The sequence below is a fragment of the Pholis gunnellus genome (genome assembly GCF_910591455.1).
Source record: "Pholis gunnellus genome assembly, chromosome: 5".
Lineage (NCBI taxonomy): Eukaryota > Metazoa > Chordata > Actinopteri > Perciformes > Pholidae > Pholis > Pholis gunnellus.
The window spans coordinates 17,906,819-17,919,238 of NC_136531.1; the positions used below are offsets into that span (position 1 = coordinate 17,906,819).

General features: G+C 42.0%; 1 protein-coding gene across 1 annotated transcript; it reads left to right on the forward strand.

Annotated features, from left to right (window-relative positions):
- The first annotated feature begins 359 nt into the window (after nucleotides 1-359).
- slc25a10b (solute carrier family 25 member 10b) lies at nucleotides 360-12,187 on the forward strand. The gene is made up of 11 exons (XM_079158772.1): nucleotides 360-918; nucleotides 6,281-6,400; nucleotides 7,016-7,130; nucleotides 7,256-7,304; nucleotides 7,378-7,419; nucleotides 7,510-7,553; nucleotides 7,687-7,757; nucleotides 8,860-8,952; nucleotides 9,032-9,109; nucleotides 9,233-9,289; nucleotides 10,345-12,187. The coding sequence occupies exons 1-11, from the start codon at nucleotides 829-831 to the stop codon at nucleotides 10,444-10,446; spliced, it is 861 nt and encodes a 286-aa protein (XP_079014898.1). The 5' UTR covers nucleotides 360-828; the 3' UTR covers nucleotides 10,447-12,187.
- The last annotated feature ends 233 nt before the right edge of the window (nucleotides 12,188-12,420 follow it).

Below are 12,420 nucleotides of genomic sequence, written 5' to 3' on the forward strand. Positions count from 1 at the left end.
GTGGTGACATCTGCCTCAAAATAAAACAATCAGTTTTAAAATGATTAAATTAAAATACCCTGCAATGAACATGCAGGTCGTTTTATATGTGTGTTGAATCTGACTTCCCAAATGACAAATTGTAGTAAACTCAATTTCAGTGTATATGTGTTTGTGTGTCATAAGCCATGTATATGAAGTTACATAAAACCTTCGCGTTGCAAAAACGGTCGTTTCACGGTGAACTGAATTAACTTTTTGCTTGCTTGAGCACGTCAAGTATTGTCCTCGTCCTCTTAAAGGGACAGCGTGAGTATTTAGACTCTGCAGCTGCAGGGAGGATGCGTGTCGCTTTAAACCTCGCATGACAGTTCGTAGAGGTGAAAGTGGGCTGCTGTGTGTGACTTTGTGCTGCGCTTGTTTGGGGCTTTAGCATTCTCATACCCCGCTGTCGACCTTTGGAGCTCGGGGCGGGTAGGCAGCTCCGCCGTCCACGGTGGCAATTGGCTGCGCTCTTCTACGCTTTTCATAGCCGCTTCCTATTGCACATTGTGGCCCAAACACAGCAGACAGTGCACACGCGCACACACCTCGTGTTTTTACACGCACGTTGTGGGGCGCGAGTGTGCACGATGCTGCAGGAGTCCAAGGTCCACCCGGTCCGTGGCGCTCTTGTAGGAATGTTTAAAGAGTAACGAGGTTATCCGTCTCCAGTAGACCACACGCTGCTGACAGTTGTGCCCTGCAGGCCAGGAAGCCGACCGAGCAGGCGGACGGAGTGTCGAAGGCGGACTGGGAGGAAGGAAGTCACCGCTGTAGCAGCATCGGACAACTGCAGAGCACGGAGCCATGACCGAGAAACGGATGTCGCGGTGGTATTTCGGTGGGCTGGCGTCGTGCGGGGCTGCTTGCTGCACGCATCCTCTGGATCTGCTGAAGGTGAGCTGAGGGCAACGTTCAGCGTGTAACCCTCCGCTGGTGTGTAGAGGAGACAGGCCTGAATACCAGGCGACAGCTGTTTCCAGCAGTAGACCTACAACAGGATAGATTACAGTTATTAACCTCCTGACCACTCATCGTGTTACTGGTGTATATCTCAGTGTGCGTGTTAGCTGCAGTGAGCTTTCAGAGGGCCTGCCATAGTCCGAGGTATCGCATGTCTTCCATGGCTTCACTGTAATGTCTATCAGGATGGCCAAGGCTGTTCAAAAATAGGGCACAGGTTAAGACAAGTGATAGCTTGTTAGCCCAACTACCAATAACCACAACTTATGTAGTGAAGTAATTGTAGTATTCATTTTAAAGTACACAGAATAGCCCAATCTAGCATTCGTTTTCTCTTCAATAGTTATATTTTATTGAGATAAATAGCCTACAATGTAGCAATTGACCCTTCTCTAAGCCCCGCCCCCTGCTGCTGCTCTGTCCAACTGTCAGAGCTAGCCTTACCATGGAGCCCACACTGCCACTAACTGCTGTATAAATAGTATTACATTTTTGGGGAAACAAAACAGAGATTTCACAGAGAAGCAGACAGAAGGGTCTCCTGAGGGACATATCAGGGATGTCAAACTGATTCAGCAGCATTTAAAAACAGATTAAGATTCACTCTAATCTATCATAGTATAAATGATCACAGAAGACAATAAAACACTGTTCCTGTGAAGCAGGGTAGGTCTTAATTCGCTGTTACAATCATAAAAAAGCAAAAGCAGCATGTGTGAACATTCAGTATACCTTCAGAAGCTAGCGTAGCATATAAGTTAGTGACGTGCTAACGACTAAACCAGCCTGAAAATGAAGAAAAAGAATGGCACGAGAGTTTATAGAGCAGAGCAGGATACTTGTCTGACCTTGACTATCATAGCCTGACAGTAGGTTTGTGTGTGTGTGTGTCAATGGGGGTCATGCATGTTCACTCTTGTTAATCAGTAGGCTACATCTCTCACTAATTCCAAAATCCTTCCTCACTTTACTTTACTGGCACCTCTGCGCATGACTGATAATGCTAACTGCTCCTCAGGAAGACACACCGTGTGTAATTACGTAGACGAGGCCACTAATCTTCAAATTGCAGTAAAACTCTCCTCTGGAGTGCTTCATTTCTGCCCTATCTTCCTTACTAGCTGGTGATGCCATGTGTACACATCGTAGTATACAACCGAGGAATACTACTTCTGGTGATTTAGTTGTTTCAAAGTGTTTTTTTTTCTCTCCATTTACCACATACATGATTCTGTTTATGCGTAAAGTAAATTTCAGTGTGCCTGTAGCTGTACTTGTAGTATTGAGGACAACCTTAGTGTTAGAACTGGCATGTTTCTGCATACGACTTCCACCAAACAACATTTACAAACTATGTAAAAGTAAATAATCATGTATACAGCACAACTAACAAAAGTGTGTTTTTAATCCAGAGAAGAAGAGAGGCCAATAAACAAAAAATGTAATGATCCCAAAAAAAAAGAGGAAGTCATGTTCTCCGGTTTAGTCCTGAGCAGCTTCCCCAGTGGACTAAATGTCCACATTGAGTGTACGTGATCTGGGTGAATAGATGGTAGTTCTTTAAGAAACACTAAGACCTGTCAGGTGTTTTTAATCCAAGACTGACAGAATTTGTTCTTCCAGTTGCAGACACAGTAGATGCACTTGGTGGATTTCCTGGATTTTTGATCAACTCTAAACAAAGCAAAGTAGAATATTTTAAGGAGATATCACTATTAAGAACAACCCTGTCTGAGCAGTGAACATGCTCTATTGAGAGCTTTTCATATATTCTGCAGTTGTCTGAGGACATTCTGATTTATGCATAATAATAACAAATGCGACCCCATTGTCGGCAGCTCAAAGGGCCAGTGGCGTGAACCTACTATTTTTATATTCATTTGATCTTAATTCCAACAAGTCAGCATGACTCTGGTTTCTATCCTTGCGTGGGTCAAAATGTATTTAAAAAAATAGGAAAAAAGTTTTGATCTGCATCAGATTGTCTTTAAATCCAAGAAAGACTCACATTGGCTTACAGGCAGGGTTGGAATTGAAACAACTGCAATTTGAGCTGCAACTGTTTTTTTGCCCGTATTGGTTAACATTTTTGAAAATTGGCACCGTTAAACAGTATGCAGGGTTTTCCATGTACCCATGTCTGCAGTGCCACCGATCACTAGATTACTTTGATACTGAAGAAATGATGATGGCAAGTTCTAGACTTATAAGGAGTGTCTTTTTTTTCTCCATATTATCTAAATGTATTTATGATAGACATGAGATAATTATATCCGCAGAATCTAAGAATATGTTTATCATCTCCGTGTTCAGATTTTGATGCAAATTGTGGCGCTCGAGCGCAAAAGGGTTTGAAAGGGGAACTCAACCAAATGAAGAATTCCAATATGTTATTTCCATGGCCTAGGAAAGTTCAATCAATATATGTGAACATGAGCTCCTCTCGCTCAAAGCCAGAAGCCGAAGAGGAAGTCTCAAACTTGTGATGTCGTCAAGTATAAAGTCGGCTCCATATACAATGAATGGGAGACTGATTTTGTTGACCCACAGAATGGATGTTTTCTTTTTTCTTTTTATACAAAAAATGTGTTCTCATATATTATAATGTTCTCGGTTGTGCAACAGAAAACGTATCCATACACTCAGAACATGGGTTCTCTGTGTCATCCAATACATCTTTCACTATGCATAGTCGATGGAGCAGCTACACACTTTATGCCTGATGACATCACACATTTGAATTTCAACACTCTAGTTTTTGGATTTGGGAGGGAGTCGTTTATGTATACTGATATTTTTGGACTGTTTTAGATCTTGGGAATAACATGTATGCATTTTGAAAATGGGCGTAGTTCCCCTTTAAGGTACTATCATTGCCTCCATGGGACCTGCTGCTGATGCAGCTCCAGCTGCTCACCAAGTTGCTAAACGGGTCAAACTACAAGAAGAAACTTCCTCTTGCAAACCTTACGCAGTATCTTAAAACTTAGAATCAATATTTGAGCCTCAGTCATTGTTTTCCTTCAGGTCCATTGTGGTGTACAGTGCAGAACAAAGGAATGTGTCACTGTCCAAATACTTACAGACTGCGCCAGTCATGTGGTCTTACCCCAATCAAACTGCTGAAGTGGCAGTCAGGGGAGAAATGTTATAGTTGTTGGATGTAGATATCACCATCTGTGCTGGTCTACTATCAGGACTGGTGCTACCATAAGGAGGTGTTTTAGCTGGAAGAATATGTGAAAGAATACTGTAAAAAGTAATTGAGAAGTCGTTATTTATAGATTTTGGAATTAAATTGTTACATATGAAAGTGTGGGCGCCCTGTGTTTATTTCAGCTACACCACAGTAAATGTCCAAACTGTTGATACTTGGGTGTTGTGGGAACACTGTGTTGCTAATGGATAATGTCAGGCATGTAGAAATGAGAAGGTGTGTGATTAGAGCTGGAGCTCTGTCCTAATCAGCATCACCTACTGTGCCAGAAGGAATTGGTTCTCACACGGCGAACACTGTTCACATTCAACAACATTGAGCGGATTTCAGCTGCTATTGCACACATCTCTCTGTGCCGCAAGCGTGGTCTGAGCTGCAACGCCTCCCATCACTGCTTGAGCAACGAAGTGTAATTTAGAGGAGAGCGAGTATGTGAGCAGGGAAGTAGGGATTAACCAAACAAACACATCACATGGCAGTGTTTGCCTAGACATGTTTATTTGATTTACTCTTTTGTGTCAACCCAGGCACCATTACACCGTCAGATAGGCTGCTCTATTGTTGTCCTAAACAGGACTTGTCTGACCTCACCTAAAAAGACTCTTAGCCAGACACTTATCAACTTATCTGGGTGAAATATTGTACCGTGTGTGTGTGTGTGTGTGTGTGTGTGTATGTGTGTTCCAGTACTCGGCTTGCTGCTGAAGAGTCTGTGCTTCCCTTTAACAGCGTTTAAAGGAAAATATCAGAGTTACAGCAGAGTTGCACTCAATACGTCTAGATTAAATTCCCTGAAGTATTTCATTTTTATTTTCCCCCACAATGTGAATCCCGGCTCAAAACTTGACTGTGTCTTGTTATCACAGACAGTTTCAGAGGAGTTAAGTTTGTAGGACTTTCAGCCGTGTTAGCTCCCAGGCTCTATGGATGGAAATGTCTTTTGGTCGGTCGCTCCACCACTTTGGATCCCCCCCCCCCCTCAGAATAATAACTTTAGTGATCATTTAACTTTCATCTAGTGCCATCATCAGGTATTTGGTTTATGAGCACACACCTGCAAAACTAAGGTTTACATGATGAACATGGTAAACATTGTACACGCTAGCGTTGACATCGTGAGCATGCTAGCATGCTGATGCTATAGCATTTAGCTCAAAGGACCTCTGCCTAAACACAACCTCACAGCTAGCATGTCTGTACACTCTGTCTTGTCTTCATTTAGTCTTTTAGAAGTCATCTGTGATGAAAGCAATGTATCCACTGAAATTACATGGCAGACATTTTGAGAGAAATTCTGAAGTTTAGGCAATAGTTTTGTCCCCTGAGGCATGATTTTAGGCTAAGTTTGACACTCAAATGTTCACGATTATGAAAAGGTTCTTGTCATCTATTAAATGACTCTTAGTACAAAATGAAGGTAAACTTTATGTAAAGCGATGAGACGGTAAGAATGAAAGCATTGTGTTTTGAAGGACTTAGTGGCCTTAAAACCCAAATACAGATTAGAACAGAGGACAAAGGCCACATTGTAGCGCTGCTGACGACAGTGGAGAGATTTCAAAAATGTGTGTGTTGTGTGTAATAACTGCCTGTGTCGCACACATTACCATCTTCCTCCTTTTTACTCATCGTGGTCAGTATTACTCAGCATTACTTAATCTGAACCTGCGTTTCAAACAGGATGTGTGGAGGTTGAAAGGCACGTGTGTTTAGAAGACAGCAATGGTTTGATTACAGATGGTATTGGGTTGCAATATGGGAAGTGCAGGATCCAGTGTTTTGGGAGTTTGACCCACTAAAAAAAAAGAAAAGAAATCAGGATATCTCGCCTTCTTCTGACTAGTATTTGGCCATTGTTTTTTTTTATTTGTCTCCCAACTTTATAGAAGTGCAATACTAAATCGGCGTGCCTTTTAAAGACGTGACACGTGTGGACCCTTGACACATTTATTTGCTCAGCCGGTGTCTTACCCCATAAGAAAAAGCTGCTGAGGTTGTTGTCTGTTTTTTTTTGTTTGTCTCCTAAATGATGTCACTACAGTGCCTAACTTGGTATCAAATACATGACTGTCCTTCCAGGTACACCTGCAGACACAGCAGGAAGTGAAGAAGAGGATGTTGGGGATGGCCATTCATGTGGTGAAGAGCGATGGCGTGCTGGCTCTTTACAGTGGCCTCTCTGCCTCCCTGTGTAGACAGGTATGTGTGTCTGTTGTTGTATTCTTTAGTTTGTGATTTCTACCTGTTTCTAAGCAGGCAAGGTGGGAAAGAGAGTGAACTTTTCTAATTATTATATATTATTCAAAGGGATTTATCTGCTGTTGCCTCAGTGAGTTTGGTCTTAAAACATGAGGTGTGGTAACGCTGACTTCATGTGAAGTTATCAGTATCAACGCATGACCAAAATGTTGGTTTGTGGCTGAAGGATAATATCAATTAACCAATGGGTTATGTTTTATAAATTGTAGGAGGATATCGGTATAATGACTTGATGGAGAAAGAAAAGTTTGAATTGCAGCTACTGGATGAAGAAAATGAGTAGCAGATGTTTTATTTCCTGTAAACGGTGCATCCTATTTAATTTCTGGCCACAGACTTTTTTTTTAAATGATCAAAACTCTCCTCTAAGAAGTTTGGTTCGGTTAGGTTGTGTTGCCAAAGCCTCCTCCTAGTGGTTGAAAAATTAAAATAGTGAGAAGCGTAGAGGATACTCAATATTTTCTCCTCTTGTGTCCTCTCCTCTTGTGTCTTCTCCTCTTGTTTCCTCTCCTCTTGTTTCCTCTCCTTTTGTGTCCTCGTGTCCTCTCCTCTCAGATGTCCTATTCCCTCACCAGGTTTGCAATTTATGAGACGGTGAGGGACATGATGGGCAGCACAAGCCAGGGCCCAATGCCCTTTTACCAGAAGGTCCTGCTGGGAGCCTTCGGAGGTGGGAACACCTTCTGCTTTTCTTCTCTTCTCCTCTCGCTCTCTCTCCAAATACACACACACATGCACACATGCAGAGACATGCAGTGTCACCCATACAGGATTGTGTGCTTTCTCTACCAACAGGTTTCACTGGTGGGTTTGTTGGCTCGCCAGCAGACATGGTGAATGTCAGGTAACATGCCAAATCCTCATTAATATTAATTCAAATTGTTCAAAACAAACTTAACATTTTCTCCTGTTTCTAGGATGCAGAATGACATGAAACTACCACCAGAGCTGAGGAGAAAGTGAGTCTTGTTACTCACCGTAGCTAAAATGTTCACTTAGACGTTCTAAATCTGTTATTGCAGTTTAACCCTGAATATTCTTTCTTTCAGCTACAAACATGCCTTCGATGGGCTCTTCAGAGTCGTCAGAGAAGGTAAAGCCCCAAGGGTGTGTGTGTGTGTGTGTGTGTGTGTGTGTGTGTGTGTGTGTGTGTGTGTGTGTGTGTGTGTGTGAGATCATGTACAGCACACAGTGGCGTCATGTCTGACCTGTGTCTTGGTCCACAGAGGGTGTGAGGAGACTGTTCTCAGGAGCCACCATGGCCGCCAGCAGAGGAGCGATGGTCACTGTGGGACAGGCAAGTCACCGATGTTCACAGGGCAACTTTACAACATCCTTTGGAATGCCTGCTGGTTTTAAAGAGACCTCTAAGGGTTCTTAGGCCAGTGAAGAGCAACGTCTGCTCCTTTACTTATGTATTGGACTTTATTCTACGTGGGCTAACACAATCACAGTTTAGATTCCCCTCAATACATTAAGAAGATATGAATCATGTGAAACGTTATGTCAAATTCAGAACCCGTATGCAAGTCTTTTTAATAAGATAATGGGATTAAATTGATTTAAATCAATGGTACATTAATTAATCAATGCTGCTTGTGCAGATGGTTCCATTCAAGCTATGCATTATGCATTAATCTGTATAACCTCAGCCTCACTTAACTTTGTAAAGTCTGTGTTGGTAAGCATAGCCACAGGACATTTACTTCAGACTGTAGCACAACTGTTCACATCCAATGAGTTCAAAAACGTCAACGTACTGTATTTATGTGGATTAACTGTGTACCACACAATAAGGTACAACATACACTACATTGCATGTTAGAACAACGCTGAGCATGCTCTAAAATATTACAAGTAGATTGTTGAAGGCTGCCTACAAACTGTTTTGATAGAACTGTAAAACAAAAACGTGTCAATGTCCCCTGATTGTTTCATATGTTACAGTAGTTTCTTCGTTAAATGCCAGAACATGCAGCTTTGTAGTTTCTCACCTGCGCACACAGATCATCAGGTAGTTATAGAAAGATTTGACAGTCAGACATTTATCTTAATATCTTTTTTCAAACCGCATAAAGGCCAACTCTGGCCAACCCACCTAATGTAGTTAAAATGCCATCATTCCAGCCCGTGACTGTGGCTTCCAAAAGCCATGAATGAAAGTGAAGGATTGTGGGTATTTGTTAATGACTGGTAATTTTAATTCAGTCAGAGCTGATCCCGTGAGTAACGGGGAGGCCAGTTGTTTGCTTTATCTCCAGTGGCTCGTTACTCACAGCTATGTGGAAGTCGAGCTGCATTTAGAAAGAGTCAGCTTCAGGTAGTAAAGAGAAACACCAGCACTGATTAGATTAGATTATCAGAATGACACAAATCTTTCCTCCTTACTTTGTATTTAGTTGGCGTGTTATGACCAGGCCAAGCAGCTCGTGCTGGGAACAGGCATGATGGGAGATAACATACTCACGCACTTTGTTTCCAGCTCCATTGCCGTGAGTATCCGGTTTTATTTGTGTGCCCAGGAAGCCTCATTGAGTCCGTTCTGTGAACTGATGACTTGTTGCTCTGCAGGGAGGCTGTGCTACATTCTTGTGTCAACCCCTGGATGTCCTAAAGACGAGGCTGATGAGCTCAAAGGGAGAGTACACGGTGAGTGGACCCCTCCCCTCATCGTCTCCTCTAATCCTTTCATTAGTCTGTTTCTGTTTATCCATCCTCTTCATTCCTCAGCGTTGCTTCTAATCCAGTGTCTCTCTCTCTCTCTCTCTCTAGGGCGTGAGGCATTGCTTAAGAGAAACTGCCAAGCTTGGTCCTCTGGCATTTTACAAGGTACAACAACGGCACACTATAAATGAACACTGCTGAGGTTATTTAGTGTCAGAGTTTAATCAGAGGTTAAAAAAAGCAAGGGAAAAACTAATCCGACTGCTATAAATGTATTTTATACAGCTGTATAGCAACCAGTCAGTATGTAGCACTTTGAGCAGCTTAACACTTGCATACAATGGTTAAGTTTGGATGCTAAATGGTGTGGTCCTTTTTTTTTTTTTTCAACGGCCGGAGGCTTGTAAGCTACAGTTACCAGCGCAAATTAGTTGACATTGTCCCACAATGACTCTGCTAGCTCAGCTGTCAATCAAACACATATACAGATCTGCCCACATCAGCATTTCTGATGTAACTTTAAACAATGAAAAAGTATTCAACCCAAGAGTCGCCACGTTTTATGTGGCTGTCCAATCAGTCTTGATGGTAAATGTAGTCGATAAAGCAATAAATTCCTCATTGTGTGCTGAGGGGGCGCCATGCAATAGAGGCCGCTCAATAACAGACCTTCCTTCTTCTCTTCGCTTGTATTGCAAACTAGTTACGTATTCCAACAGCAAAAATTGCATCCCAAAATATGAATTTATTGGAGCACACGACTGAAGAAAAGCCGCAGAGAGGCAGATGTTGCGGCTGCATTAGAAGTGCAAGAGGATATGGACAGCAGGGATCCAGCGGGTAAGAGAAGCTAGCGCGCAATGCATACCAGGAGAACTCTGCTTTCTCAGTCAATATATAGCGAGCACTGAGGAATTCATTGCTTCAGTCGACTACATTTACCATCAACGCTGACTAGACGTCCACATAAAAGATGTTGAAGTTTCCGTTTAACAGTAAATCTGTCAAATCACATGAATACTTTTAACAGCAAAGGTTGTACTTGTTTGTAAAGGCACGCTGGCTTCATGCCAAGTGTGATAAGTTACCTGCTTTTACAGTAGCGGGCAATCCACCTTTTGCTTTATTCTAAAGTACAATTAGGCACACAGCAGCTCTAAACTGATAGATGTGATGTGAGAAAACTACAATTGGTAATCTAATGCATATTTTGGTTGCAGGGTCTGGTCCCCGCAGGGATCCGCTTGATTCCTCACACAGTGCTCACCTTCATCTTCCTCGAGCAGCTCAAGAAATACTTCGGCATTCGAATCATCTCCTGAGCACGCTCTGTGGCGAGCCGCTCTTCAACCCCCCCCCCCCCCCCCCCCCCAACAACACTGCCACACAACACGCTGTCAGCGCTCTACTTTTGACATTAACAAGAAAAGAAGGGAAGAAAGGGAGTCGTGTACAGTTTATTTTGGGCTTGTGCATGTTTTTCGTCTCCTTTTTGCTCTACCTCTATCTCACAGCTAGCAATGGCTTTGATTATTATGAGCACCAACTTCTAGAAAGATCAAACACTAGAACTAACGCTGTCCCTCAATCAGCTTGGATTATCAATATCATGTTAAGAAAGAGCGTGCTAAATATGAAGGTGCTTCAAATGGGGTTATTAGAGTGACCTGCCGGATTTAGAGAGAAGATTCAAATTAGCTCTGGCAGGTGTTCAATGTAGTCGTCCCCATTTAGGTGGGCTTAGTTAGACCTATTGAGATAAAGTATTAATTTTAACTAATTCCAAATCAGATGTAGTGATTTATGTTTTATTTCTCGATGCTCACGCCCAGTTCATCAGTGGTGTACAGCGCCTTCAGGGCTCAACAATTGTGGCTTAAAAAGTTAGTGTCAGGAACGTGTTTCTTACTAGTCCTCTGCACCACCTCATTGGTGTCATATAAGGCCGGGACAGAGTTTGTGATATAGCAGAAGTACAAAATGCAAACAAACACAGTGTAGCCTTATCACCAGTGCCGTCTTTTCCAATCTATTCTATTTCCCAAAAAAAAACCCATTACTAAAACATGATTGACTTACATAGTAATCATTCCCAACAGTTGTGACCCTATGTGATGCACCCTGAATCAAACAGTTCATTTGTTTTGCTTTTTCTTCACAAAATGAATATTTAATAACTGGAAATCAATTACTAGCAGGTTAAAAATGTTAACTTTGACCCAATACTTCATTCCGATTCCTCTTTAATCGTTTCACGCTTAAAATCTTTTGGAAAAGAGGACCAAGTTTGTTTTGTATTGTTTTTAAGTAAGGAGGGAGTTAGTGGGGAAACTGTGAAGGTAGATTTGGTAGTGTCTACTTTAGTTTTCCAGTCCCAGTGAAATTCTATATGACCACTTTAACTCCTAAAAGTTCTTACTGTATGAATAGAGATGCCTGTAGAGGACTGCTGGACTGTACAAGTGTACATGTAGCATTTCCATCCGCAATGTTACCGTTTCGTTTAGCTGAGCGCATGTCAGACTTTATGACTCAGGATGCTACTTTGTTTTATAAGGCACTTTATTAAAATCCCTGGACTCACACTGGCTAAACCCGCTGCATACTGTAACATGCTCTAAAAGTAATAAAAAGAGATTCAGATGCTTTGAGTTCAATTTTAATGGTCCCAATAGAGGCCAATCTGTAATGTTTTTGACATGTTGCGTGCCAGTTACTGTCCGACAATAGGTTTGGTTCAGTGATGGACTGCATTCTCTGTGCTGTGCCTGCTCTTTTGACGGAGACTTTGTCAAATCATGTTGCCTTACAGTGTGCGTCCTCCAGGGGGCAGTATGTGCCCACAACATGAACACATAAATAATGTGAACCTGCATGTTCTTATGCTCACGCAGCTTAACACTGTGAGGTCCTGTAGATCAGCCAGAGTGACTAATGTTAACCCCAGCTTTAATCATATGCACAGACATGTAACTGGAGGGACCCACAGTTCTGGGTATTGTGAATTTATATTTTGTAGATTACTAATTGTTGATTTTGGAATTAAAATACTGATGAATAATGTGTTTTTGTGTTTCGTCTACTTTGGTAAAACGATAGGTCAGGCTATATACTTTTATTTTGGTTGTAAATCAGATTGCTGCAAATCCCTCCACATGTTTATAATTATCCTTATTTAATAAAACAGCTGCTGGCCCTGTGATCAGTGTTGAATCCATGTAATAAAAGCAAACAGGGTTATCTTTGTCAGTGTTTTCTGCTGCCACAGGCTCAAATGATGCTTGACTGAAGCGTCA